This window comes from Patiria miniata, unplaced genomic scaffold (assembly GCF_015706575.1).
Source record: "Patiria miniata isolate m_02_andy unplaced genomic scaffold, ASM1570657v1 HiC_scaffold_30, whole genome shotgun sequence".
Taxonomy (NCBI): domain Eukaryota; kingdom Metazoa; phylum Echinodermata; class Asteroidea; order Valvatida; family Asterinidae; genus Patiria; species Patiria miniata.
The window spans coordinates 4,377,650-4,404,569 of NW_024037070.1; the positions used below are offsets into that span (position 1 = coordinate 4,377,650).

At 41.1% G+C, this 26,920-nt stretch overlaps 1 protein-coding gene across 2 annotated transcripts; it reads left to right on the plus strand.

The window, feature by feature from the left end:
- The first annotated feature begins 15 nt into the window (after positions 1 to 15).
- On the plus strand, positions 16 to 25,870 carry LOC119739462 (nose resistant to fluoxetine protein 6-like). Of its 2 annotated transcripts, none has more exons than XM_038214426.1 (16): positions 16 to 133; positions 2,678 to 3,099; positions 3,769 to 3,911; positions 6,610 to 6,733; positions 7,571 to 7,685; positions 10,786 to 11,027; positions 12,242 to 12,415; positions 13,996 to 14,092; positions 14,945 to 15,037; positions 16,766 to 16,934; positions 17,817 to 17,896; positions 18,845 to 18,958; positions 20,563 to 20,695; positions 22,325 to 22,511; positions 23,806 to 23,948; positions 24,768 to 25,870. In XM_038214426.1, the coding sequence occupies exons 2-16, from the start codon at positions 2,865 to 2,867 to the stop codon at positions 25,029 to 25,031; spliced, it is 2,313 nt and encodes a 770-aa protein (XP_038070354.1). In that variant the 5' UTR covers positions 16 to 133; positions 2,678 to 2,864; the 3' UTR covers positions 25,032 to 25,870. The 2 variants fall into 2 exon arrangements, with proteins under 2 accessions (XP_038070354.1, XP_038070355.1); XM_038214427.1 differs by lacking the exon at positions 16 to 133 and adding an exon at positions 2,126 to 2,335.
- Positions 25,871 to 26,920: the final 1,050 nt, after the last annotated feature.

Below are 26,920 nucleotides of genomic sequence, written 5' to 3' on the forward strand. Positions count from 1 at the left end.
AGTGGCAGTGCACAGACACCGGCAACATTTTAAGTGGGAGTCAACGCCGGCCGGCTAAAAACACAAGCCAACACTTGCACCACTAGGCTCCGTGGTTGAACATTAAAGAGATCCATTTCCCCTGGCCTACCAAGTAAGTAGCGCTTCAATTTTGCAGTATGAATCTACTTACACTCATGATCAGATACTATTAGACTCGGTTACTTTCGAATTCAATGACCAAGCAAGGCTGCATGTCAAGCGTGGAACCCTGCCGGTTGAATTATCCAGCTCACTTGACACTTCAGCTCAGATTCGCCAGTACTGCAGTAGTAATAGGCCCCTATCATCACTATCACTTTATCAGTATCTTCCAACTGGCAAGTTCCATGTCATGAGCCGGTTTATGTTGCAATATTAAAGGTGGCATTTTTATTTTTGGTTACTAATTGTGTAGTTACGACACAATAATGTTTTGACTTTTTACAAGTTCCATTCATATTATTAGGCCTAAATCAAAACCTGCCCTTTTCTCTCAAAATTAGGCCAGCTGATTCAACATGGCATCTATTCTTATTTAGATCATTCCAAACACAAACACATATAATAGTGACATTTCTTGCTGGTCATAGCCAAATGTTTAGGTATTAATTGCCCCCAAAACATATGTCTGGATCATTGTCTTATATGGAATGGGATCCTAAACTACACGATATCCTATTTTCAGTAGCTCGATTCATTGACAAAGTAAAATGTAATACATTTGGTCAACACTAAAAAAAATCACGACAGGTTGCGATACGATGGACAAGGAATATTTATCGGAGTGGGATTTGAACTAGCCTAGCCCCATAAATGTGGCCTATTTACTGGACTGCCTCCGTAAACATAGGCCACACATCCACATGTACAAAAATCGTGTCGACGGAGCCACATTTTGATTTTCACATTTAGGCTTAGTTTGTAGGGTTTTTTTGCTTTAGATAAGAAGCATACTCACCCTCTTTATACTAGGCTAATCAGAAAGTGCTGCCTTTTTCAGATGTCTAATTTTTGTGAAATTTCATGTTGAAATTTTGATACGCAAACGTGTAAAAATGAATCTGGAAATTTCACGAAAAATATACATCTGAAAAAGGCAGCACTTTCTGATTAGCCTATAAAGAGGGTGAGTATGCTTCTAAAGCAAAAAACACCTACAAACTAAGCCTAAATGTGAAAATCAAAATTTGGCTCCGTCAACACGATTTTTGTACATGTGGATGTGTGGCCTATGTTTACGGAGGCAGTCCAGTAAATAGGCCACATTTATGGGGCTAGAACTAGCCCAACTGAGGCTCTGTCGGTAATGCAGTGGCGGATCCGGAGAGGTTCGTGCCAGGGGGGGGGGGGGGGGATGAGGCTGTTTGCTGGGGGGGGGGGGTGCAATGGCTCATTCGAGTGAAAAATGGCCTTATTTTGCAAAATTTCGGCCACTGCCGGGGGGGGGGGGGGCGCACGCCCCCGTAGCACCCCCTGAATCCGCCAATGGTAATGCAATTTCGGACTTCAATTGAACACCAGAGAGTTGAACTTGACGTTTGATAAATAGGATCTAGAATCTGAAAGCAAAATCTTTGAGAAATTGTTCTTTTTGAAAGTCATGAAAGTAAGATAACAGTTGTAGTAATAGATCACATGTGTAATGTTCTGAAACAATTCCATTTTCAAGACGTGACAGAGTTTTCAGTTAGCAAATTAGCTTACATGACATTTACCGTTTGAGAACAACAAGGCGCTGTCTGGCGTTAATAGTGACAGTAGGCCTACAAGAGGATACTATGTAACGACAGAGGCAGTCAGGCTAGATTTTAACCTGGGACTAGCTTCCAGTCTGCCAACTTATCAATGTCTTTGAGGCTAGAAGAAAATAATTTATTTATCAGACATTTTCGAAGAGCTTGGTCAAAATATTGACATGTGACTTGATAATGCATGCATTTATATAAGCATGATCAACGTTTGCTTTGTGATAACGCAGTGGCGAGTGGTATCACATGATGCTAATCCAGATAGTGAACCCCCCCCCTCGAAAAAAAAGTGTGTATGGGCATGCTCTTTGAACTGGCATAGTTGATGAAGAAATACTGTTTGTTTGGCATTGGCTTTTGCATGGTATGCATTGGTGTCCAGATCAGTTGAAGATGTTTCACTGCAAATCTCTGTAGTGATCCTAGCTCGTTTAAAGAAAGGTTCTAAAATAACCATGTGTGACTGAAATGCTGACTACATGTAGCGCTCCAGCAGCTTGATCTTTGGGGACCAAAAGTTTGCTTCTTTCGTAGCGTAATTACGTGAAAAACAACACATTTCCGAGGTATAGTTGTGTCAACTTTTTGTATTTTAATTGGGAAGAATTTTGCATCCTGACGCCCCTTTTTTCATCATGTACCGGGATTATCTCAATGAAGGTCATTCATTGCAAAAACTGTTAAAAAGATATGAATCTGGGACCGAGAAATATTTTCAATTTTGTTAGAAAATACTTTGAAAATGCACTCAACTCTCCATAGACTTTGCACACAACCAAAGAAGTGGCATCATCTTTCCAACTATCATCAATGTGTGGTCAATATGTTTTTTGAGCTTATTTTTGTGGGTTTTTTCCTCAAAAGTCCTTCTTTAACTAAAAATGTCAATAACTTTCCTCTCTCCATAGAAACCCGCCTTTGATGGTCACATTGAGTTCTCCACAACTCAACACTGGAGGAAGCTAGTTGATGTTAACAGGGATTCAGACTTTTAGGCTGCATTAACTTTCAATAAAAAATAACAAGGACTTCAACTTCAGTACTATATCTTCAGACCAGCAGTTGCACAGCAAAGGAATATATTCATCCGTTACCATGGCAACACAGGGGACATTTTTCCTGGGAGCGATCATCCTGGCCTTAGCTTGCTCCCTCCCAGCTGTTGCTGCTGACATTCAAGTCAAGAATCTGATGTATGGATCCCGAGAGCCACCGCTTAAAAATTTGAAGTCAGTGGCAATGAATAACACGGTGTCGCCGCAGTGCCGGGCCGAAGTCGACAAACTTCTCAGTGGCGACATGAAGACTCTTGTAGGAGATGCTGTAATGGGTGGGTATTGTTTACTGAGAAAGTACAGTATTTTGAACTTTGCATGAATCCAAGTTTTGATTTTCAGGTAGGATAATTATCAATCTCTTGTGTAGATGCAAAGTCATAGATGGTACTCAACATGAAGTGGCAGACACTTTCATGTAGAGGGCCTCTTTTTCTTGGGGGGGGGGGGAGGGGTGCGGGTACTCGGTGTGGTTTTACACAATAAAAGCTCATTTGTTTACATCTTCAAATGTTTATGTGGGGGGGGGGGCGCAGGGGGGGCACAGGTCTCTGGAGTCTCCAATGGCCCATCGTTACATCATTGGGTACCAACAAATTGAGGACATTTCTTGATCTAAAGTAAATGCCAAATTCAGAAAAAGTGTGGATTGCACCATGCTTGGGTGAATTTTATTTGACAACCTACTCGCACACTAAATTCCGATCTTTGTGATTTCATAAACAAAAATTGTTTACATTTTTCTACTCTTTATAATGTGGATTGATTCCGATTTAAGTAAACAAGTAAATAAGTAAATAGCCATGAAAAACCATTTACAATATATGTGTACTCTGTTTTCAAATCCTTTTTTTTTAAACTCACGGCTTATTTTCTAATACCCATTGGGAAAACCTTTAAAAATTGCGGTTTGAGCTTAGTATTTCTTCTTTTTTGTGTGGTAGCTCTGGATGCATTTGGCAAACCGCCAGCGGGAATACTTCAGTTAAACACTGCATGGCTCGGCCACTATGATGAATGCATGGCCATTGAGGGTTTCAACTATTGTCTGACTATGCTGTCACTCAATCTTACCAGCATAGCACAGGTAAGAAACTCCAGTCCTATGGGGGGGGGGGGGGGGGCACTGCCGCTGGAACAAACTTTTGTCAGGGGGTGCTGGAATTTATAAAGGACGGACAAAATTAATACGAAAGCGGAGCACAAAGCCCTTACGTCGTGGCTCAATTTGGAATATGGATGCTGAGGCAATCTGAGGCGATTCTTGGCCACTTTCATTTGACTTTTTAGCAAAAGGTTTTTTGAGATTATAAAAACAATTTATTTTATTATTTTGTTTAAATTGCTCTTAAAACGTTTAACTGTACTGAAAAGTGGAGAACCCTGTATTTTTATCTCCATTTTGGTTCCATTTAATTCTGGAAAAAGAATTGTATCATTGCGCATGACATCGCATGTAAATATTATTGTTGCAAGGCTGCTTCCGTACATTTAGTAAATTCCGTCGTGTATGTTTTGTTTTATTTTTCGAGCCCTTACGGCGTGGGGCCACAGGGCCAGGGGCCCACTTTAAGGCCCCGGAAAATGCTGGATTCTGGATGCACTGTGATGAGATATACTGGTAGTATACTGAAACATATAAAACCCGAAAGGATTTTTTTGGGGTTTAAGTTAAAACAAATGGTTCCACTGGAAGCGGACAAATTTCTGTTCATAAAAATATTCACATAGTTCTAACTCACCAAACGATGTGGCTCTCGATATTATTTGCAGTGTTATTTGCTTGTTGGAATGGCAAATATAAAAGACTAAAAGACCAAATGTATCTTGATGTTTATGATCGGTACATGGCAAGTTTGGGGCTATAGGCAATAATTTATCGGTCTACAGAGTTTTTATGAGGAAAAACTTGCAGACTACACTGGAATTGGCGTAAAGCATGACTGGTTTCAATTAACCTTGCTATTTGTAAATGTTGAGTACAGAATGCTTGCAACGTCAAAGAAACTTTTAAATGAAAAGAAAAGCCTTCAGGGGAAAGGTATGAACATTTGCCCCTATTGAAAGATCGAATGAAAAAAATCCTGGCAAGCATAATCAACTTTGCCACCATTGTCATGGCCGAGGTTATTGCTTTCGGGTCAAAGCTTCCATCACGGCGGAAATATAGTTGGGGGTGCTGCAGCACCCACAGCACCCCCCGTTCCCGCGGGCTGGGGGGGGGGAGATATTTCACCAAAAGGCCCCTCGGAAAAAATGTTGCAACCTGATGCCACTTTTTTCTTCATATATCATCTCAATGAAGGTCAGTTATTGCAAAAATGATGATAAGACATGAATCTGGCACTGAGAAATGATTCCAATTTTGTTAAGAAATACTTATACAATTTTCTCGACTCTCCATAGACTTTGTACACAATCATGGAAGTGGCGTCAGATTGCAACATTTTTCCAGTACCTCTAACAGACTTCTTATATGATTATTTTGATTCATCCAACCTCAACAACCTAAATGCAAGAACACACTAGAAAGCGCTCAGAGAGTGCAAACCTCCGCTGAGGCTAAACAATTCCCCCACCATACTGTCAGTACACCCAAAAGAAAAACTCGTGTAAATGGTGAAGAATCCTTTAAAAAAATCCTGCATCCAGACCCAGATCCCGATCACTTCTAAAATCGAATCAATGAGTACTTGTACCAAGGACCACTCCAAAAAAAATTCTTTTTAAGAGACAAACCAACCAACCAACAAACTAACCAAATCCGATGAAAACATAACCTCCCTGGCGGAGGTAATAATACCGTGAAAAAGTAACTAACAATACAGTGTATTCAGGGAATGTAAATTTAATGCTTTTCGGTGTGACTCTGATAAGTCGATCTGAAATGGGTTCACAACTTTTGTCCTGACAAATGTTGTACTGTAATTGCATGTGACTGCTAATAATACATGTACATGTATGACTCTTATAATACGACAATTAACATGGTTATGCTAGTTTGTTCTAGTTTGAGCGGGTTTGTGTCTAACTTTATCCTTTGCAGGCCCAATTATGAACTGAGCTTAAAGTCAGTTCATTGTTTTTTGGCAGTGTATATTTTGCCGGAGACGGCAAACCTTTAGTAAACGTTAGTTTGCCGGATATGCACTGAACATGCGCAGTTACTGTTTTTTTGTACTTAACACATTTTCCGGTGACAAGTTTTAGTCTGGCTCCATGCCAAAATTATCGTTGTTACCTCGTATTCACAAGATGGGATTCAGACCATTTTATAATTTCGGACTTTATTTCCCTTTTAAAAAAAATCCTCCAGAGCCACAAATCTGAAAAAGAAAATGTAATACTCTGCAAAAAATGTTTGAGACATGTTAAAATAATAAAAGAAGAATATTCTTATTTATTTGGGGATGAGAAAAAAAAAAGTTTAAAAAATGTGGTTCGGTCGGAATCGAACGCGAGTCATCCCGCTTACTAGAGCCTTTGCTTTAAAACCATTACACCAAACGTGCTACACACATTTTGGTGGGAATTTAATACATCTTATAATTCAGCCCTATTTTAAAGAGTACAGCGCCCTCTGTTGATATGGATTGCCGCCGGCAAACCTTTAGTAATCGTTAGTTTGCCGTCATTACCTCCGGCAAAATATCCACTATCTTGTTTTTTTCCATGGGTGATTTTGAATAACATCTGCTAAGATCTTAGGTCAAGTCGTTGAAACCTCCCCCCCCCCCCCCTTGTACTGAATGGATATCAATCCAACTTATTTTGGGTCTTTTCAGAATGTGCCATCGTTCAATCAATCAATGTTTGCTCAGATAAAGCAAATGAACATCCAGTGGGGTGTCTGCCCGCCGGCCAATTGCAGCGAGACGGATGTACTGTTGGTCCTTAATGAACTTTTAGGTGAGTTTTGCAGTAATAACAAATCCCAAAGAAAACAAGTTCACAGTCGGTGAATCAGTCAGTCAGAGGACTCACCTTGCTATTTGAGCAACAAACAAAAATTGCTCACTTTTGTTTAAACGGCCCAGAACATGAATCTTAAATGCTAAAACATATTTTATGCAAAATTTCATTTCGCTGAAATATTGGAAAACTATGAGACAGCCCTGTTTGGTAACAGTTTTTTCTAAAAATGCACTTTTTGAAACATTCAAAATGTTCCATGCTTTTCTTGACAACCTAGGAAGCTGTCGCTGTTGCTGTTGCTGTGATGTCATTTCTAGGAATACACTCCTCCGTTCAGAGATTTTTTGTTCAAATTGTAAACCTAAAAACTTGCTTATCGCAAACATTTTGTGAGAAAAGTTTGTTCATTGATTAAGTGTCATGTACTGAAACAACAATGAATCACAAAAATAGAAAATGTTCCACATCAAAAAATTAAAAAAATTCTGGCAACTTTTGTTGCTGTAGCAACTGTAATACTGGGATTTCCACCTAAAATGACATCACAGTTATGCTCATGAATATGGAATTTGACTTGGTATATAAAAATAGAACATTGCTAGCAACTACAGTTCTGTATACCTTTTGGTATACAGAAAGTATATGTAAAAAAATTTCATTATAGTGATTTTCTAAGTGCCAACAATTGGTTTGATTTATAAACTTTTGTAGGCAAATCAGATTTTCATTAAAGCTGCACATTCATTTTAGTGGTAATTGTTATGAATATTTTTTTCAACTGGACGTATCGGATTTGCTTACAAGTGTCATTTTTTTCTGTTTTCCTTGCAGATGGCCTAAAGTTACTGGAACGGTTTGGAATACCGACTGATGCTCTGAAAGCAGCATATGCAATATGCACTAAGAACCCAACTATACCATACGATGCTGGAGTCATCTGTACAGTGTAAGTTTCTCTGAATTTTACTTTTGAGTGTGGCAAGCTTTTTTTTCCATTTGACCCATTAGTTTGTGTTCTGCCCTAAACCATCCTGCCTGTTACTCCCTGTACTGACCCGAACCACCCTGCCTGTTATTCCCTGTACTGACCCGAACCACCCTGCCTGTTACTCCCTGTACTGACCCGAACCATCCTGCCTGTTATTCCCTGTACTGCCCCAAACCGCCCTGCCTATTACTCCGCGTTTTGCCCCAAACTGCCCTGCTTGTTACTTTCTTACTGCCCAAAACCGCCTGCCTGTTACTCCCTGCACTGCCCCAAATCACCCTGCCTGTTACTCCCTGCACTGCCCCAAATCACCCTGCCTGTTACTCCCTGCACTGCCCCGAACTGCCCCGAACTGCCCCGAACTGCCCTGCCTGTTATTTCCAGTACTGCCCCAAACCGTCCTGCCTATTATTCCCTGTACCGCCCCAAACCACCCTGCTTTTAACTCCGTGTTCTGTCCCAAACCGCCCTGCCTGTTTCTTCCTGTACTGCCCCAAATCACCTGCCTGTTACTCGCTGTACTGCTCCAAACCGCCCTGCTTGTTACTTTCTGTACTGCCCCGAACCGCCCTGCCTGTTACACCCTGTACTCACTGCCCCGAACCAGCCTGCTTGTTACTCCCTGTACTGCCCCAAACCGCCCTGCCTATTACTCCGTGTTCTGCCCCAAACTGCCCTGCTGGTTACTTTATGTACTGCCCCAAACCACCTGCCTGTTACTCCCTGTACTGCCCCAAATCACCTGCCTGTTACTCCCTGTACTGCCCCAAACCACCCTGCCTGTTTCTCCCTGTACTACCCCGAACCGCCCTGCCTGTTTCTTCCTGTACTGCCCCAAACCGCCTGCCTGTTACTCCCTGTACTGCCCCGAACCGCCCTGCCTGTTACTCCCTGTACTGTCCCAAACCACCCTGCCTATTACTCCCTGTACTGCCCCAAACTGCTGTGCCTGTTACTCCCTGTACTGCCCCAAACTGCCTTAACTCCCTGTACTGCCCCAAACCGTCCTGCCTGTTTCTTCCTGTACTGCCCCAAACCACCTGCCTGTTACTTCCTGTACTGCCCCGTACCGCCCTGCTTGTTACTTTCTGTACTGCCCCGAACCGCCTGCCTGTTAGTCCCTGTCCCTGTACTGTCCAGAAGCTGTTTCATTTAACTGCTTATCCAACATATAGTTAAACAGTGATGAAGTTTGAACATGGCATGTCCTTTACAACTTCCTGTGACCTGTAAATGGCTCAAACTCTTTGGGTTAGGAAGCCTACCATTTGTGACCCTCAAGCAGTCACTTGGACCAATTTTTGAAACCTGGGATTTTTGGCTCATGGGAAGGGACATTGAATATGCATTTCAATAATGTATAAAATATATTGGACACAATCTGATGGAGTTGGTAGATATTTGTAGTTCCCAATTTTCATCAATATCAAAATATGGCCATGTGACTAAAAATAGTCTGATTGGTTTTGGGGGTGGACTCGGTCACATTAAACTAATATATTGTAGGCTACATTTTTTTTTGGTAAGTGATGCTGACTGATAATTTTAACAAGCAAAAGCAATCATTATTTTGATAGCAGACTATTTTAAATGTAGGCTCTGATTAAATTGTTCATGTTACATGCCTGTTAGCATACACTTTCTGTTCGGATTTAGTTGAAAGGTTACAACTATGACGACTTATGGACTTTGACAATGACTATTTGTAGGACAGATTGCGTCAAGTTGTTCTCATACACCCAGACAATGTTATCTCTGCTTTGATTTGTGCAACAAGCAGTAAACAGAGCTGTTTAAGATCAACACTGATTATTTCAACCACACATGATTTCTGACGTGAATATTGCAATTTCAGCGTACTTACGCAAGGCTTTATTATTACTGACCAGTGAATGAATTTGTAGTTGAACAATGACCCTTGATCTCGACGGCACTGTATGAGTGCCCAACCAATTGAACTGACAAGCCTCATTTGTCAGTGTCTTTTGTATCTGGGTGAAATGTCCAGAGGGCTTGATGACTCATTGCGTCACTTAAAGTTATAGTCCATCATTTTTGTTTGTGCATTTTGTTCGTTTGAAGCAACAAAAGTTCTCAAAATCTAATGAAGGATACTGAACAATCAACCTGATGAAGTTTCAGCTCAGCTTCAGCTGTTTATTCGGAGAAAAACAGCATTCTAGGATCTCGATTTCAAATCAAAAGTTGCTGAATCATGTTTTGAATTGGGCCTGAATTCAGCGTCCTAAACACGTTCTCACTGAGCCAATTGCAGCTACGCGATGTCGCGCACTGATCCAACGAATTATAGCAACCGAGGGTGCGTGTGCGTCTTGCCAATGCTTGCGTGCGCTTCGCCGAATAACAAAACGAACTACTAATTTAAAGTTTCCTACGGTGCGTCTTAAGAAGCACCGTTGGAAAGGCCTTCTTTCGTTGATTACTTCAAAATGACAGCTTGCCAGAAAGAATTATTTCACAGGGAGTTTAGTCCCCTTACTATCTTACAACCAAGTACGTTTTTCAACAATAATTCGCCAGCTACTTTTCGGATAGCTGCAAATGATGGACTATAGCTTTAAACAAAGTTTAGGGAGACTCGGGCCTAAATTCTGTATAACCGTATGTTCATAGACCCGTATGTTCGTATGTTAGTTTTGAAAAAAAATTACAACTTCTACATGTTTCCATGAATTTTAATGAAACTTGGATGCAGTGACCCTTGGGTGGGAAGATACAATTCTTCATCGGATTACTGAGGTCAAAGGTCATGTAGGGGTCATTGTTCAAATATGCTTTAAATGTTTCTTTGTCTACAGAATTTGATGGATTTTAATGTATCTAATGAATGGAGTGGGGTTCATCACGAGTCTTTCACAGTTGGAGGTCAAAGGTCATCTAGGGGTCATTTGAGGTCGTTTAAAAATGTACAAAATATGACTTTGTTTAAGAACACAAAACATATAGGGATCGACCGCAGACCAATTCCATCATATTCAGTGCACCAATCTGCCTGACTAGATCAATGATGGCGTTTTTCTTTTTCTCTTTTGCTCAGAACTCTGTTTAGCATCATTGCATCCCTGATGATAATTGGCGCCCTCTATGACGAGTACCTCCAACTCAAACTCCAGCGCTCCGCCTATCAGACTCTGATCCTGAGTCTCCTGAGACCTTTCAGGTTGCTGGACGAGACGGATGAAGCAGACGAAGATGCCGATGACGTGCCGTTAATCAGGGATGTGGGGACCGGGGCGTCGATCAACAGGGAGAGTGCGCGTGACCCACCAAAGAAACAGAGTAAGTCTGTGGAAGTAAAACGTAAAGTCTGTCACGAGCCAATGTGGCCCATCAGGCCGGCGTTTATCTCCGGTTTCAGTACCAGGGACTGAGAATAGTTCTGTTCTCCCTGTATGGGATGCTAGTCCATCGCAGGTTACTCCCTAAAGCTAATGCCGGTACCCATTTATATACTCCTGGGTGGAGAGAGGCAAGTGGTGGGGGTGAAGTGGCTTGCCCAAGGACACAACATATGACCAGCAGCTGGATATGATCCTCTGATCGTGAGTCACCAACCCTAACCATTAGGCCACTCTCAGTGGAAGTATTAGCTAGATCACAACACGGTTTTGAGGGCAAGCATTTTGAAATGTCTCGAGGTAATGGCTGATTTTGACTAAATATACCTTCCAACAAAAAGTTGGAGGAAGGTAGTCAATACAAAGCAGTCATTCAGTGACTCAACATGGCCAAATATCCCTTAAAAAAAAGAGTATATCTTGGACATTTATATCTGTGACCCTATTTTCAGACCCTAGCCCCACCCCAAAATGGAGTGGTTGGTCCAACGTTTTGATGATCTAAAGGTATTTTACTCGGTGTATATAATGTACAACAAATAAAAAATCTTTTGTTTTTTCTTCATTGGGGCCAAATATTTTTTTTTAATAGTCTCGTCGACATAAAAGTCTTTTTTTTGGAAGGCCTTTAAATCATGGGTAAACAAGAAAGTTGACTTTGATGGCAAAATCATGCACATTGGATGCCATTCACCCCTCATACCAGTTTTTAGGCAAGTTAACAGTTGCTGCAGTTTTGGGGTATAAGCCTTCATAATTGTACCAAAAAACCCTAATGTACACAACAGAAGAAAAAAGTGATGGGCCTTATTTTTTTCAGGTGGTCATATCTCGACAACGACTTGAAGTTGGCAGCATAAATTTCACATGTTCATAAGAACCACAAAAGTTTGTTCCAAGGGCGGATCCAGAAAAGTTACTGCTGGGGGCGGAAGGTTTGCTGGGGAGGTGGGCGAGGGGGGGGGGGGGGCAGAAGGGATCTTTCAAGTGAAAAATGGCCTTATTTGAGAAAACTTTGGTCACAAGTGGGGGGGGGGGGGAAGGGGGGCAGGCACCCCCTCCGCACCCCTTGAATCTGCCTCTGTGACCAGACAGCCGCTAGGACATTTGCCATGGAATGACCCATATGTATTTTTTTGGGCATTTTTGTTGTAGATTTGGCTGTTCGGTTTCTTCTCTGTTTTGCCCTGAATCGCAACCTGGCCAAGCTGATGGACGTGAAGCAGAGCGACAAGAGCATCGGCGCCCTCAACGGCATCCGCGTCATCAGCATGACATGGGTCATCCTGGGTCACACCGTCATCTTTGGCTTCACGGCCAACATCACACGTAAGAGACGACATTGACAGTGACACTAAGGGATAGTCTCAAAACATTCTAGATCCATGCCCTGCTTAGCATATATTTCTGCTTAGTGCTTAGCAAGAACCGGTCACCAGCCAAAATGTCATGTCTTGTATATTGTTATCGTTTCGGTTTGCGGTAACACAATGTGGTAATAACTACTGCTTAGAAGATATTAGTTCTGAAAAGAACTTGTCCTGCTTATTATCAACTTTGCTAAGTAGTTTTTTGTTCTGATAAGAACAGTCCTGCTGTAAGTTCTTAACGAACTTGTCTTTGGTCTCAACGTTTCGACTAGCCTGCTCTAGTCATCGTCAGGAGACTGAAGATAGTTGGAGATGCTACTCCTTAAGTAGGATTTGTTAGGATTGGGAGTGCTAAGTGCTGGGCATGCCCTGCTCGACAAGTTCTTTTCAGAACTAATATCTTCTAAGCAGTAGTTATTACCACATGGTGTTACCGCAAACCGAAACGATACCGATACCCCACCATGCAAAGCCTCAAATCTTATATTGTATATTGTTTTCGACTGGTACTCTGCCATTTTCGCTTAGCAATAAATCTAAGCAGCATTTTTCAGCTTAGTAGCACAATGAATTTGGCTGTGTTCCTAACACATTTACAACTCTGGTCGTGCATGAAAGCTTGCGCAGTATTTTTCACGAAATAGTCGTACAAAAGCCGTACACAATTTCTAGTTCTCCCTAGGTTTGTGCACAAACATGGATGCGCCCATCATGCATCACTTTGTACATCTATCGAGTCAGCGCTCTAGTAATTGAATATAGCTCTATGATTATAACACAGTTGTGTTGTGGCATGGGTGGCATGGGTGGCTTGTGCGTAAAGCGCTCGCCTCTCACCAAGGTGACCACGGTTCGAATCCTGGCCGCGGATCGCATGTGAGTAGAGTTGTGCGTTGGTTCTCTCCTGTGCCACGTGGGTTTTTCTCCGGGCCCTCCGGTTTTCCTCCCTCCGGAAAAATCAAACACTTTCGATCTCAGGCTGTGCTCCGTGGTCATATATGGGTCGATGTGGCTGGCAGCCATAGGCGCCTTTACGTGCCAGCGGCCCGACCACGTTGTAGCCGCGTCCTTTGCAATTCAGCATACCAGCTGCGAGTATAGGATGATTAGCCTCCCAAATTATTATTATTATTATTATTATTATTAGGCCGAGTAAAAAAAAAAATAGTTTCTCGTCCGGGGTTTTTGAAAAAAGGGAGGAAGCGGGGCTTTTTATTTTTTATTTTTTATTTTTTTCAAGATGACCGCCTTTTCAAAATTTCCTGCAACCGTTGGTGTTCCACTGTTCAAAGACACTTTTAAAGATGAAAGACAAGTTGGACAAGAGAACTGAACATATTTACAGTGTCATTTAGAGTTGTATTGGTATTGGTATTTATTTTCCGATGAATTTGTAGACTTTTTCGGTGTGTTTCTACTACATTTTTCAAAAATAAAAAATAATTAAAAAAATCCAGGCGGCCTCCAAAAAGGAAGCGGGCGGGAACGAGAATCTTGTTGTTTTTTTACGTCGCCTTATTGTTGCTTTTTACTTGACAGACAATACGCCAACCATTCTCAGTTGGATCCAGAATCACTTCGGCTTCCAGGCTGTGGCAAATGCCTTCTTCTCTGTCGACACCTTCTTCTTCTTGAGGTATTAGGAAATCCTGTTTTGACTCGCTTCTTTCTTGCCTCTCATCTGTATTGCACCTGGTTCGATTCCTGCCTGGGCCAGAACATGAATTGCATTTGTTTTTCTGTTCCTGCCTGATTCAGGGCTGCTATTTCAGGTTGAAATCAACCAAAATTTGGCCTCTACGGGGCTAGTAGCTCAAACATTTTACAAGTCAAAATGTATTTTTATTTGAGCAGTACCATAATGAAAACTACGGATTATCAGTTTGAATTATAAAAAAAAATGTTTGTTTGCATTGGTTAAACTCAAATAATGAAAAAAAAAAAATTAGCTGCATCCGTTGTTTTGAATGGTAAAGCGGAAACAAAAATTGCAATTAGCACCAATCTAAATGTTCTGTCTTTCCTTATTGTTTTATTCCACTTGTTGCTTTGTTTTATGTCTTATGTTTTGTTAAGGTCTTTAAATGAATATAAACACACATACTGAGATTTGTATCCTTGTGGAGACATTTCTTTGTTCTCGTGTAGTTAAGTTTTCGAGTTTGAAAGTGTAGTTTCAAAATGCTCTTATTTTAACCAGAATTAATTTCCTTGGCTGAAATTCGGACTTAATATCCCTTTTCTAAAACTCTTCCATTTACGATAGATCAACCCACCTTGGAAATTCCTTGTTTTTGATTAAATCCATATATCTATTTCATGTTAACCTTGTGGAAACGTTTTCATCTATAGAAATTGCCCTGTGGAGACGTATACAATCTTTTGTTCCCTATTGTGTACATGTCTCCAGAGGGCACGGTGTATCAGATCGTGGATTCTGATATTGAACTTTGTGACTGTGATTTATTTTTCTCTGTGGTTCTTGCAGTGGGTTTTTGTTGGCATACCTCACCTTGGGACGTTTCCGTGAGTTGAGGACGGCCAAAGCCTGGGCTCTGTTCTACTTCCATCGCTACTGGCGGTAAGCTAGAGAAAAAAAACCCTGAAAATTACAAAATTGGTTCTCCAAGTATGGAAAGGTTAAAAGCAGTGACATGAACACTGGTCGCCAGTATGATCAGGGTTCCAGCCACTCTGGAAATCAGAGAAAACCTTGAAAATCAGTTTACATATTTTTCCAGTCAAGGAAAACTCAGGGAATTTGACAGTTACCCAAAACGGAAAGGTTTACGCCAGATTGACACATGTGAGTCTTGTGCCATATGCCCAAGTTGGGGCCATTGACCGACTGGCTATGGTGGGCGGGCCGTCACCGCGTTATGGGGAGGTTTTTCACTCTCAGGCAAATTAGGACTGAGTTTTGAGACTTTCTGCTGTCCCCACAGCGTCTTCGGTCCCCATAGTATCATGGGACAACTCGTGTGTAGTCCCCTCAACTACGGTGTTTATTCAGCGTGAATGTTAACACACTTCGCCAGATAATGGCTGTGCTACACCACCTCGTGACTTCCCAGCAACCTTATTAAAATGAAAATATCTCTCATGGAATTTTGGAAATTTCTCAGGGAAATATCAGGGAAAAGACAGCGAATTTTCCTGTAAGCTGGTCCAACTATCATTCACATGCCAAGCATGCATCTTTTCCTCGGATCCGCTGATTTCCTCTTTTTTTTAATTCTCATGAATGCCATTACAAATTGAAAAACACTGTACAAAGTATTGTGTCGTTTGGAATTTCCCTGTTGTTTCTAAATTCCCAGTTGCATGCCTGACATGCATATATATTCAATGGAGGTTAATTTTTTGTCCAAAACAAAATCATAACCCTTGTTATTAATGTGCATCCCAGATGTGATGGCAGGGGTGAGTCAAGTTTCAACTTGTTTTTAAGTTCACATGTACCCACTGCTACATCAGATTCAATCCTGCTAGTATTTCGGCAGCTGCGTGGTGTAACGGCTGTGCTAGTAAGCAGGAGGTTGTTGTTATGCCATGGTCCAGTGGTTACGGTGTTTGATTCTTGTTACGAAGGTGCGTGGGTTCGAACCCAGCCAGGAACATGGTGCTTGTGCCCTTGGGCAAGACACTTAACTACAATTGCCTCTCTCTCCACCCAGGAGTATAAATGGGTACCTGTGAGGGTCGAGGACCGATTGAGCGCTGATATCGGCTGGCGCATGGTTCCATGGCCTGATGAACGGGGGAATAATTGTAAAGCGCTTTGAGATTGTTGATACGATGGAAACGCTGTATAAACGCAATTAAAACTACAAATGTACCATTAGGGAGACACGTTATCGTAATTTCTTCGACAATAGGGAGACACCGGTCATTAGGGAGACATTTTCATGTCTCTTTAATTCCACAGCCCCCCTTCAGAGGCAAAATTTTGCTGTCGCAATCGGGTTATATTTGTTGCTCGTGGTCTAATTAGTAAACATACCGAAATTCGTGGAAAAAGGACCAGGGAATGTTGGGTAAGGGCACATTTAAGTTTGAAAAATTTTGCGCGCAAGTCTATGGGAATGTCTCCCTATGGTCCCATTTTCAGTAATTATTATATTTATTATTATTATTATTATTATTAAGAGTCCCACCTTAGTAAACTTGTGAAATATTTTTTTCACAAACCCTAAAAAAAGAGTTGTTGGTGAGTTGCAAAACCCCAAATTTAAGTCACATAATACATCATTCCTAGCTCGAATTAACCTTGAAAATTTCTTTTAACCCCCTCCACGTTTTTTTCTAGCTTGACTCCCCTGTTTGCTATCACCATCCTGATCTGGATGTACCTTCCGCAGTTCTTTGGGGAGGGTCCCATATGGCAGTCGCACGCCTTACGTCCATATTGCCCAGACTATTGGTGGAGCAGTCTACTCTACATCAGTAACTTCTGGCCGACGAATTTCGTCGAGCAGGTACGGAACGGCAACATTCCCTTCAACTCGATCTCAAGTGCTTCTTCTGTGGAGACTTTGTCCCGAGTACTCTCAGTCAAACCTTAATTAGTTGCGTAATTGAGTTCAGAGTTGCACAGTTGAGTTCCATGTTCACACATAGTTAAATACACATTCACATAGCCTGAATATTTTGGACGTGGAATATTTTGGACATGGGAAATTTTGGACGTGGGATATTTTGGACATGGAAAAGTTTGGACGTTGGATATTTTTGGACATGGGAAATTTTGGACATTGATTATTTTGGATGTGGGATATTTTGGACGTTGGATAATTTGGACATGGGATATTTTGGATGTGTGATATTTTGGACGTGGAATCTGAAAGTATGAAGTGTTAACTTGGATATGGTATAGGTACGGGATTAGAAGTGTAACCTCATCGTCCCAAAGCTGCCAGAAAATTGAAGAACTACATTTCCTTTACTCAACCTTGTTGGATTAAGGACTGCATGGCCAAGCCACTATTGCATCGGTATCCATGTCCAGTTTATGCCAAAAATGAGACCATAATCACACCCATGTTAGAATTTGGCAGATTAACGATGGTTCAAGCTAAAAAAAAGTCAAGGCAACGGTTAAAGTTTGCCTAGAATTCCTCAACGACGCAGTTGCACGTGGTCTTGGGAACATTTTGCGTCTTAATTTACACTTTACCTGGAGTTAATGTGCGAGTAAATGCATTCATGTGAATGAATGTAACTTTGCACATTCTCGATCTCACTTGCTCTTCTAAATGTCATGTTGTGGAAAATGTAAAGAAGAAAACAAACCTTTTTTCACCCCTTTTAAAAAGACCAATTCAATTTTGTCAACTTTTTCTCACCGTTTCACCCCACAGTGCATTGGATGGACCTGGTACCTGGCCAACGACATGCAGTTCTTTCTCATCAGCCCGCTCCTCTTGGCTCCGTTGTTTTAGTAAGTTTTAAAAATCTTCTTTTTTTTTACCTGTTTATACCTGTGACTCTGAGTTCTTCAAGTTAGGGGAGAATGTGAAATTAAACAGGCTTGAGGTTTACCACGAGGTTTATGGGGTTTTACAGGGTTTTATGGGGTTTACCTCAAGGTTTGACGAGGTTTTACATGGAGTTATGAGGTTTACCTCAAGGTTTGACGAGGTTTTACATGGAGTTATGAGGTTTACCTCAAGGTTTGACGAGGTTTTACATGGAGTTATGAGGTTTACCTCAAGGTTTGACGAGGTTTTACATGGAGTTATGGGGTTTACCTCAAGGTTTGACGAGGTTTTACATGGAGTTATGAGGTTTACCTCAAGGTTTGACGAGGTTTTACGTGGAGTCATGGGGCTTACCTTGAGCTTTGATGAGGTTTTACAGGGTTTTATCTCGAGGTTCGAAGAGGTTTTGCAGGGTTTTGGTTTACCTTGAGGTTTTACAAAAGTTTACAAGGTTTTATGGGGTTTACCTCGAACTTTGACATGGTTTTACAGGGTTTTACCTTGAGGTTTTACAGGGTTTTACAGGGTTTTATGGGGTTTACCTCAAGGTTTGACGAGGTTTTACAAGGTTTTACGGGGTTTACCTCGAACTTTGACATGGTTTTACAGGGTTTTACCTTGAGGTTTTACAGGTTTTTATGGGGTTTACCTCGAGTTTTGACGAGGTTCTACAGGATTTTATGGGGTGCCTCGGGGTTTTACAAGGTTTTACGGGGTACCTCGGGGTTCAATCTCTTGAGTACCGCTCATTAAATTTTGCATTCTCCCCATACTTTTCCACACTCTTAACCACGTCTGAAACTGGGATTTGGATCGGTTGTTCTAACTCTGTTTTTCTTCCCTGCCACCTCACTCACTTATTACTTTCTACTCAATTCCTATTTCTTCCCTGTAACCAATGGTAACAGTTACCCTGTCTTCGGTTGGCTTGCTCTGATTGGTACACTTCTGGCTTCTTTTGTTTCCACCGGTCTGATCATCGGAATCTATGACGTGGATCTAAGTTTAATCAACTCCCTGTCGTAAGTGCAACAGATGGGCTTTCCACACGCTTGTGTGCGTGCTCAATTCACCAATTCGCAGTCGTGTAACGAGACACATATGTGACCTGTTCTGTCAAAAGCAGACGCTTCTGGGCAGAGGTTGAAATTGAAAACGCTGTGGGGGTGATTTTTATCGATTTTCAAATTTTTGCATATTTGTAATCCTGAACATGTCGAAAATATATTATAAAAGTTTGAAACCCTAATTTGAACTGTACATATACTATTTTTGATGATTTTGATAAGGTATATCAGTTAAAGAAATAACTGTTTTGTGACGTTCGTGGCCATTTTCTCCGTTTTCTACTTTTCGACAGAATGAACTTCAAAATAGCATAACTCTGCCCAGGAATGACCGGTTTCAAAAATTAAACCACCTATTAAAAGGAAAAAGAACATATGTTAACAATATGTAAAAATATCATTTTCGACCTTATGCCCAGAAAAGTCTGATTTTGACAGAACAGGTCACATATGTGTGTGACATAATAATATGGGGGATTGCCAATACAGTGCGCCACCAAGAGTTTGCCACTGAGAGTCCATTTTCGCAGTGCATTGTGGAAGACGGTCATCAACAAATTGACCTTGGACACTTAAAATTGTTAGTTTGTCTGGTCAGGAGTTTTGTAAACGTATGATTCAAAGTTCTTTTTTTTTTCTTTTCTTTTTATAAAGATGGTGTATTTTGTGAGGCGGCAGAATGCTATGCCGCGATCTATCAAAAATGTCCTCAAGTTATTTACTGACATTAGTTCAAATCGCAGCGAGTCAGCCATGTTTTTATCGACCGTAAAGTTGAAAAATGAACTCTCGGTGGCCTGTTGTTGGCGCACTGTATTGAGAATCCCCCGTATTGCCAACTGTGACATTTTGCCTACCTGACAAGAATTTTGATACAACTTGTTTGTCTAGACTGACAAAATAACAAAATGTAGTTCGCCGTTAGCGAATGCGCAACGTTTTCTTCAGTCACTTGTTCTTACACTAACATATCTGATTTCAACATCCTCGAAAGTTAACTCAGTGTGAATTGATGTAATGAGAACCTGATAACTAATGTGCACACAGTGTCTAAATATTGCATTTTTTCAAGCCTTAATTTTGGGGCACGATGTTACTCACAACCAAGGCACAAGTTGCGGCAGCTTGCCTCAAGAGTCGGAAAGGCATAAGGCCAAAAAAAAAAAATTGTCGGTCTCTGGTCAGACCGAAGTTCCAGAATTGATGCGGCGACACGTTTTTTTTGGGGGGGGTGGCTTTTTTTTTTTTTTCAAGCTTGTATTGTACAGACAAGGTGGGTACTATTTTGCTTTTTTGTGTCCTCATTATACATTGGTGTCCTCCATTATTTGCCTTGGTGCCCTTTATAATTTGCCTTAGTGCAATTTCCCCATTCCTTGGTGCTCCTTGGTACAAAAATTTGAGGAGGCGCGGCAATAGAGGGCGCTGTTGTAGCTTCCGTGTTAATTTGAAGAAAAAAAAAGGTTGACGCGCATGATTAAAATCGACGCGAGCGCTGACTAGAGACCGAGTATTTTTATTTTTTTTGCCTAATGTTGGTATTTTTATTTTCGTTCTAGGGGTTTAACTTCTGCTAGTTATTTCTCCCTGGTGTACGGCAAGCCATACTGCCGTATCGCACCCTACCTGGTCGGTATTGGACTAGGCTACATCATGCACCGCATTGGCAACCGCAAAGTCAAGATGAATCCTGTAAGTTTGTACACACACACTGAGTTGAGTCCACCCCAAGTCCTTTCATTAGTAAATCACAAGTCCTTTCACAAGTCCAGACAAAAGTAACAGGTGAACAAAAACAAGGGAATGCAATTGTGACAATTTATTGGAATACTTTTTAACTTGAATGGAGCATGGATGACTTGTGCTGGTCTTGTGGGGACTAGTGATGGACTCGACCATAAACACATAAGTGTTGAAACACCTTCAATCGCGGACTTTCTATTAATAAGGGAATATGTGTGTTTGGGAGGCTTCAATCACTCTGTTTAAGACCGCTTGTAGTCTTGGTGCTGATAATTACCCGAGCCGAAATAAATACCTTTTCGGACAAAAAATCAAAACTTTTCGGTCAAGTTTTGTTTTGTGAAACAACCCTCCAGCTAAATAGTGGAGTGTCCAGCTTGCGAGTAAGTTGTAAACAACTCCTTTTATGGAGATTGGCATGCGCGTCATGCATACTGCGCGATGTCGCGCAGAATGCACCTGGGGCGTTGCGTTGTGAATTTAGGATTATAAAATACTGACTCACTGGTAGTATTGCGCATGCCTACGTGAGGATAGTGAATGTTCAACCAATAAAACGGTAAGAGGCACTGAATATTTAGGAGTCCAAATTTCATGTGACACTGGAAAAGTGTTTAAGACCAGCTAGCCATGTCTTTATCATCCGTTTAAGACCAATAGGAATTGGTAAACTGTCTTAGGTATTTATGAACAATAATTAATAATAATAATGATCACTTGGTAAAGTGCCGGTATCCGCCTAGCATGATGCTCACGGCACATAAATACAAAGAAAAACGTTAATAACAAAAAAACGATGAAAAGACAGATGGGAATTGAGGGTAGATTTGAATGTAGACAGGGATTTCTGTTGGCCGTTTATTGTAAAAAAATTATGGAAGCACCCCTATTGGTATTGTAAATGCTTTCCAAAAGTAGATCTTCACCGAGTTGTGGACTCTTTTGCCCTCTACTGATAAAGGTCCACTATTGAATGCGAATACTTGCTTGGTTTTGTCCAAGTATGAAACGACTCTTCTGGCTTTTAAAGGTAGCATCCATCATTTGTAATTTGTGCATTATGTTTGTTTGAAGAAACAAAAGTGGTCAAAATCTAAAGAAGAGAGCTGAACAACTAACCTGATGAAGTTTCAGCTCAGTGAAAACTGTATATTCCAAGAAAACAACAATCTAGGATCTCGATTTTAAATCACAAGTTGCCGAGTCATGTTTTGAATTGGGCCTGAATTCAGCGTCCGAGACACGTTCTCACTGAGCCGATTGCAGGTACGCGATGTTGCGCATGTGTCAACGCTTGTGCGCGCTTCGCCGACTAAAAAAACAAACTACTAACGGAAATTTCCAACGGTGCTTCTTAAGACGCATCGTTGGAAAGGCCTTCTTTCATTGATTTCTTCAAAATGACAGCTTGCAAAAAGGAATCATTTCACAGGGAGTTTAGTCCCATTACTATCATTTAACCAAGTAAACTTTTCAACAATAATTACGTCCGTTGCTTTTTGGATAGCTGCAAATGATGGACTGTACCTTTAAATAATTCAATAATTTGTTTTAATTTATTCATATTTTTTTTGTCAGGTGTTGGCTGTGATTGGCTGGCTAGCGGCCGCTGCCCTGGCGATGAGTGTGGTGTACGGTCTGTACCCCAGCACCCAGTCGATGACCATGTCCAGACCGGCTTCCATCGTCTACGGTTCCCTCAGCCGTTTCGTCTGGGCGTTGGCTCTGGCCTGGGTGGTGTACGCTTGCAAGTACGGATATGGAGGTGAGTTGTACTGGCCAATATTTAGACATTTATGATAAAAATGACTCTCTAAGTTTGTGCAAGAAGGTTTGTGTCCGGTGTATTTTGTCTATACTCCTCATTATTTTTTTTAACTCGTTGCATGTTTTGTCTTTGGCAACCTTTTTAATTCTTGTGTACATGCGTAATATTTTTGAAATTGTACAATGACTCTGTCCATGTTTAATCTATATTAATTTTTTTTTTTTTTAATGAAGCTTAACTTTTTATTGTTAACTTTTTTTTACTCATTGTGAATTCAATGCAATTTTGCCTCTGGCAACCAAGTTGAATTTTTTAATAAACCATGAAACCATGAGTGGATGTTAAATTGGTTGTAGCACCAAAAGCAAACCCTGGTGCAAAAAAATTGCACAGTTGCACAGTTTGCCTCTGTGGTCTGGTGTCATATGAAATTTGGACTCCTATGAAATCTGGTCTCTTTTACCTTATATGGATTTTAGCCCTCACATGTGACCTGTCTCTGTCCTAATTATCTTCACTTTAGGCATGCACAATACAACCGAGGAGTCTGTATTTCACAAGAGTCCAAATTTCACTCTGCACTAGGTTCAAATCCTACCGACGCTCGAAGTTGAAATCTTCCTCCTAACTCCAAAAACTGAAAATTTTTTCATTGTTTTCTCTCTACAGATTTAGTTAGAAATCCTTTAATTAATTGCCAAAAAAAGGAATATTAGGCAATTTTTACGGTGCAAATTGTGCAAGCGAAACTGGCCCAAGTGAAAATTGAAAACTCTCAATTTTCAGTTGAGTCAATGTTTACTTTACTAGATGCACCAAAATGCACTGCAACCTAAAAAAACCTTCATGAAAAATGAAATACAAAGCTCTGTGGTTTTATAGCAATACCTTACAAAGTTAACGGAAAATTAAAATGTACATGTTTTTTTTTCTTGACCGGAACAAAAGTTGCCTGTAAATTGCATTGTTTCACATGGCCCGCATAATAGTAATGAAGACATCAGTGTTGTGGTCCAGCTACTTGTGATAAATCACAAGTACATCATAAGTCTAGTCACAAGTAGATCGCAAATCCATTCACAAGTCCAGTCTCAAGTAACAAAGTTGACCAATAACAAAGGAATATCTTTGTCAAGGTCCATTAGAATAGCTTGCGAGTTGACTTGGGACTGGAGGACTTGTGATGGACTTGTGAAGACTTGTGATCTGCTTATGATGAGTTGTGATGACTTACGACAACTTGTGATCCATCCCTGAGTTTTTCTGACCGCTGTGCTTTGTCGTCTTGCAGGTTGGATAAACACTTTTCTTTCCTGGGGTTTTTGGGTTCCTCTCAGCCGAGTCACCTTCTCTGCCTACATGATCCATCCCATCGTCATCATGGTCTTCTACGATAACTTTGCCAGTCCCTGGCACTTCTCTGTCTACCTCATGGTAAGTTTGTTGTCTTTTCTAGTTTTAACTCTTTCGCTACGGCAAGCCGACAGCAGCGCACAAAAACTGTACATGTCATACGGCAAGCCGCTGGCAGCGGCTTGGGTATCCCCATGACGTGTGCCTTATTTACATAATTTATATGATGACTTCTGACCCAAGTTTGAGCCACTGCCAACGGCTCTCCGTCGCGTCAAAAGGGTCTGCTGCAGGTTATTCTGAGCAGGTTGTTTACAGAGAGACATTTAAAGATGCCGGCGTCCACGTCGACACACGGCAGAATTTCCAACGATTTATTACGTACAAACGTGAAAAAATCAGGAAATTAAATTCAGTAGCGAAAGAGTTAAACAAATCTTCAAGAAATCAAAAAATCAAAAACACATAAAAAAGACCACATACCCAAGAGTGTGATGTATTCACTGTATAGGAACAGATCTTGCATAAACCAGACATTCATGGAATTTTGCGTTCAACTCTTCTTCTATTTCAACTCTTTTAAACATTTCTTCAAGGAACCCCCACCCCCAACCCCCAGAAAACACCCAAGAATCTGATGTATTCACCAAGACTCACATAATAGAATTTTATGTTCATGAAGTAGAATGTGGACCTAAATTGAACCGGAGTCATTCCCCCCCCCCCCCCATCGCGTCCCCCCACCCCACCCCCACCCCCCAACAAGTCATGGGCTTAAGGTCTCCTGAAGCCAAAGCTGTTGACTCATCCGAGCTTTCGTAAAATCCTGTGAATAAGTAATTGCTGGAATCCGAAATTGATTAGAAATTCATTTGTTGAACATTTCTCCACTCCACACAGGCCTTCTACTTCGCCGGTCTGGCGTCCATCTCCTACTTCATTGCCATCTTCCTTGCGTTGGCCGTTGAGTACCCCTTCGCCAATCTGGAAAAGCTCTTCCTCCCCTCCCGGGTCAGTCCTAAAAAGGTCGAGGGGGGTCCGGAGACGCGAGGTAACGCGGTAGTCACGATGATCGAGCCTTCGTCTCCTGTGGATAACGGCGTCCGGGCCCGAGGCCCCGCCCACGAGAATGGAATCGCTCACCAGCGGTCACTGCCTACTTAATAACAACGAGCGTTAGATAGTTTCTCCGTAATTTCTCGGATTTTATTTCTGAAAGTGTGGGAGTGCGTTTGTTGAGTTATTTGTTCTTAGTCTTACGCACAGGGGACCAAATTAATGAGCCTTTTAGAGATATAGTGGCTAAAGAAGGAGGATACTATTTGGTGTAAAAAGTGTTATAAACACCGCAAAAAAGAAAATCCACACTCATTGGAGGGGTCTTACTTTTTAATCTGATTGTCTTAAGATGACATCACGCATATATACCTTTGGGAAAGTTTGTTAGCTACAGTTTGATACCCTGTTTGCTACCAAAGACTGTCAATTGTCCGAGATTGACAACTGTTTATGAAAAATGATGCAGTTTGAGGAGAAATTGCTAAATGCAAACACACATGCCCGTAAATTGGCCCCATCGATTGCATGGTGCCCGAACAAAGCGCTGGTAATTCAATTCGTGTGCTCCCATGCATGCAAGCACTGTGCGATCGATATTCCCTGCCGTTCGTTTCGGGCAGTGTATAACATTGTCACTCAGCAATTTTCTCTTGCGAACTCTTTCAATTACTTTGTTAGCAAAGGGGGTATCGAAATGTAGCTAGCAACATTCACCCAAAGGTCTATATAAATAAGTCAGCATAAGAGGATCAGATTCAAAATTATGACCCCCCAATGAGTGTCTACTTTCTTGTTTTGCTGTGTTTAATGGAATAATGTAATGTGTCTGCTGCATACGCCACAAGGCCGAAGACTTTTTAAGATATGGAACACAGATGCACTACATTTTCTGAGTTTCACAAGAGTGAGTGGGATAAAATATCTTCAAGCAAACTTTGCGCACAGTAAAGATGGAACAAGCACGCTGTAGAAACTTTTAGGCGGTTATCCCATTATTTGTGCACGCAGCAGGAATAACTGCTTAGAAATCTTAGAATAGCGCGATATGCAAAGTGCAGTAGGGGATAGCATCACACTGTTGTTGCCATGGATCGACTAGTCAGGATCGTGAATTCAAGTTTGACGATTAAAAAAGACTTTATCCACGAACCAAAAGCGCGCTGTATCTCAATCAGGCAAGTGGAGCTTCGTAGCACAGGCGTCGTCTGCTAAACATAGATAATACATGCTTAGCAGAAATGGGTTACCAGCCATAATAGTGTGTGGTGTGTATTGTGTTTGACTGGTTCAGTGCTGATCGCTGTTGAGCATGTGAACTTGCTTAGACAAATCTGCTCCGAAGCACCGTGAAATTGCACCTTGTTCATTCTTCTCACAAATTTGGGCGATTCACGATGCAGTGCGCCACCAAGAGTTTGCTGTGGAGAGTCCATTTTTGAGTGTCAGTAGACAACTTGAGATAATATGTTATAGATTGGAGCATAGCGTTCTGCCGCCTTAAAAAAAAAACCACCATATTGATAAAAAGAAGAGAAAAGGACAAATATTTACTCAAATCATACGCTTACGAAACAACTGGCCCGAAAAACTAACACTTTCAGTGCGTTGCGAATTTGTCGACTATCTCCCACAAAGCGCTAGGAAATATGAACTCTCCATGGTAAACTCTTGGTGGCGCACTGCTTTGTGAATCGCCCAATTTATGCACAGCTTTAACAAAAACAATCTGCAAAATTGTCAACACTTAGTGGTACTGGTTACTTGTTCAAAGCTCCCAAATTATTGTCGTTTTATAGGTGTATATTGAAAATTAACGTCTGTATTCCTAGATCATGTGTTATTGTATCACACTGATGATTTTTTAATACTAATATTTGCAATTTTTAGACCCTTGTTTTTACACAATAAAGGTACAATACAGTACGCAATTTTATTATATTTCTTACCATATAGTCAGTTATAATTGAATATTTTTTACCAATAAAGAGAGCAGA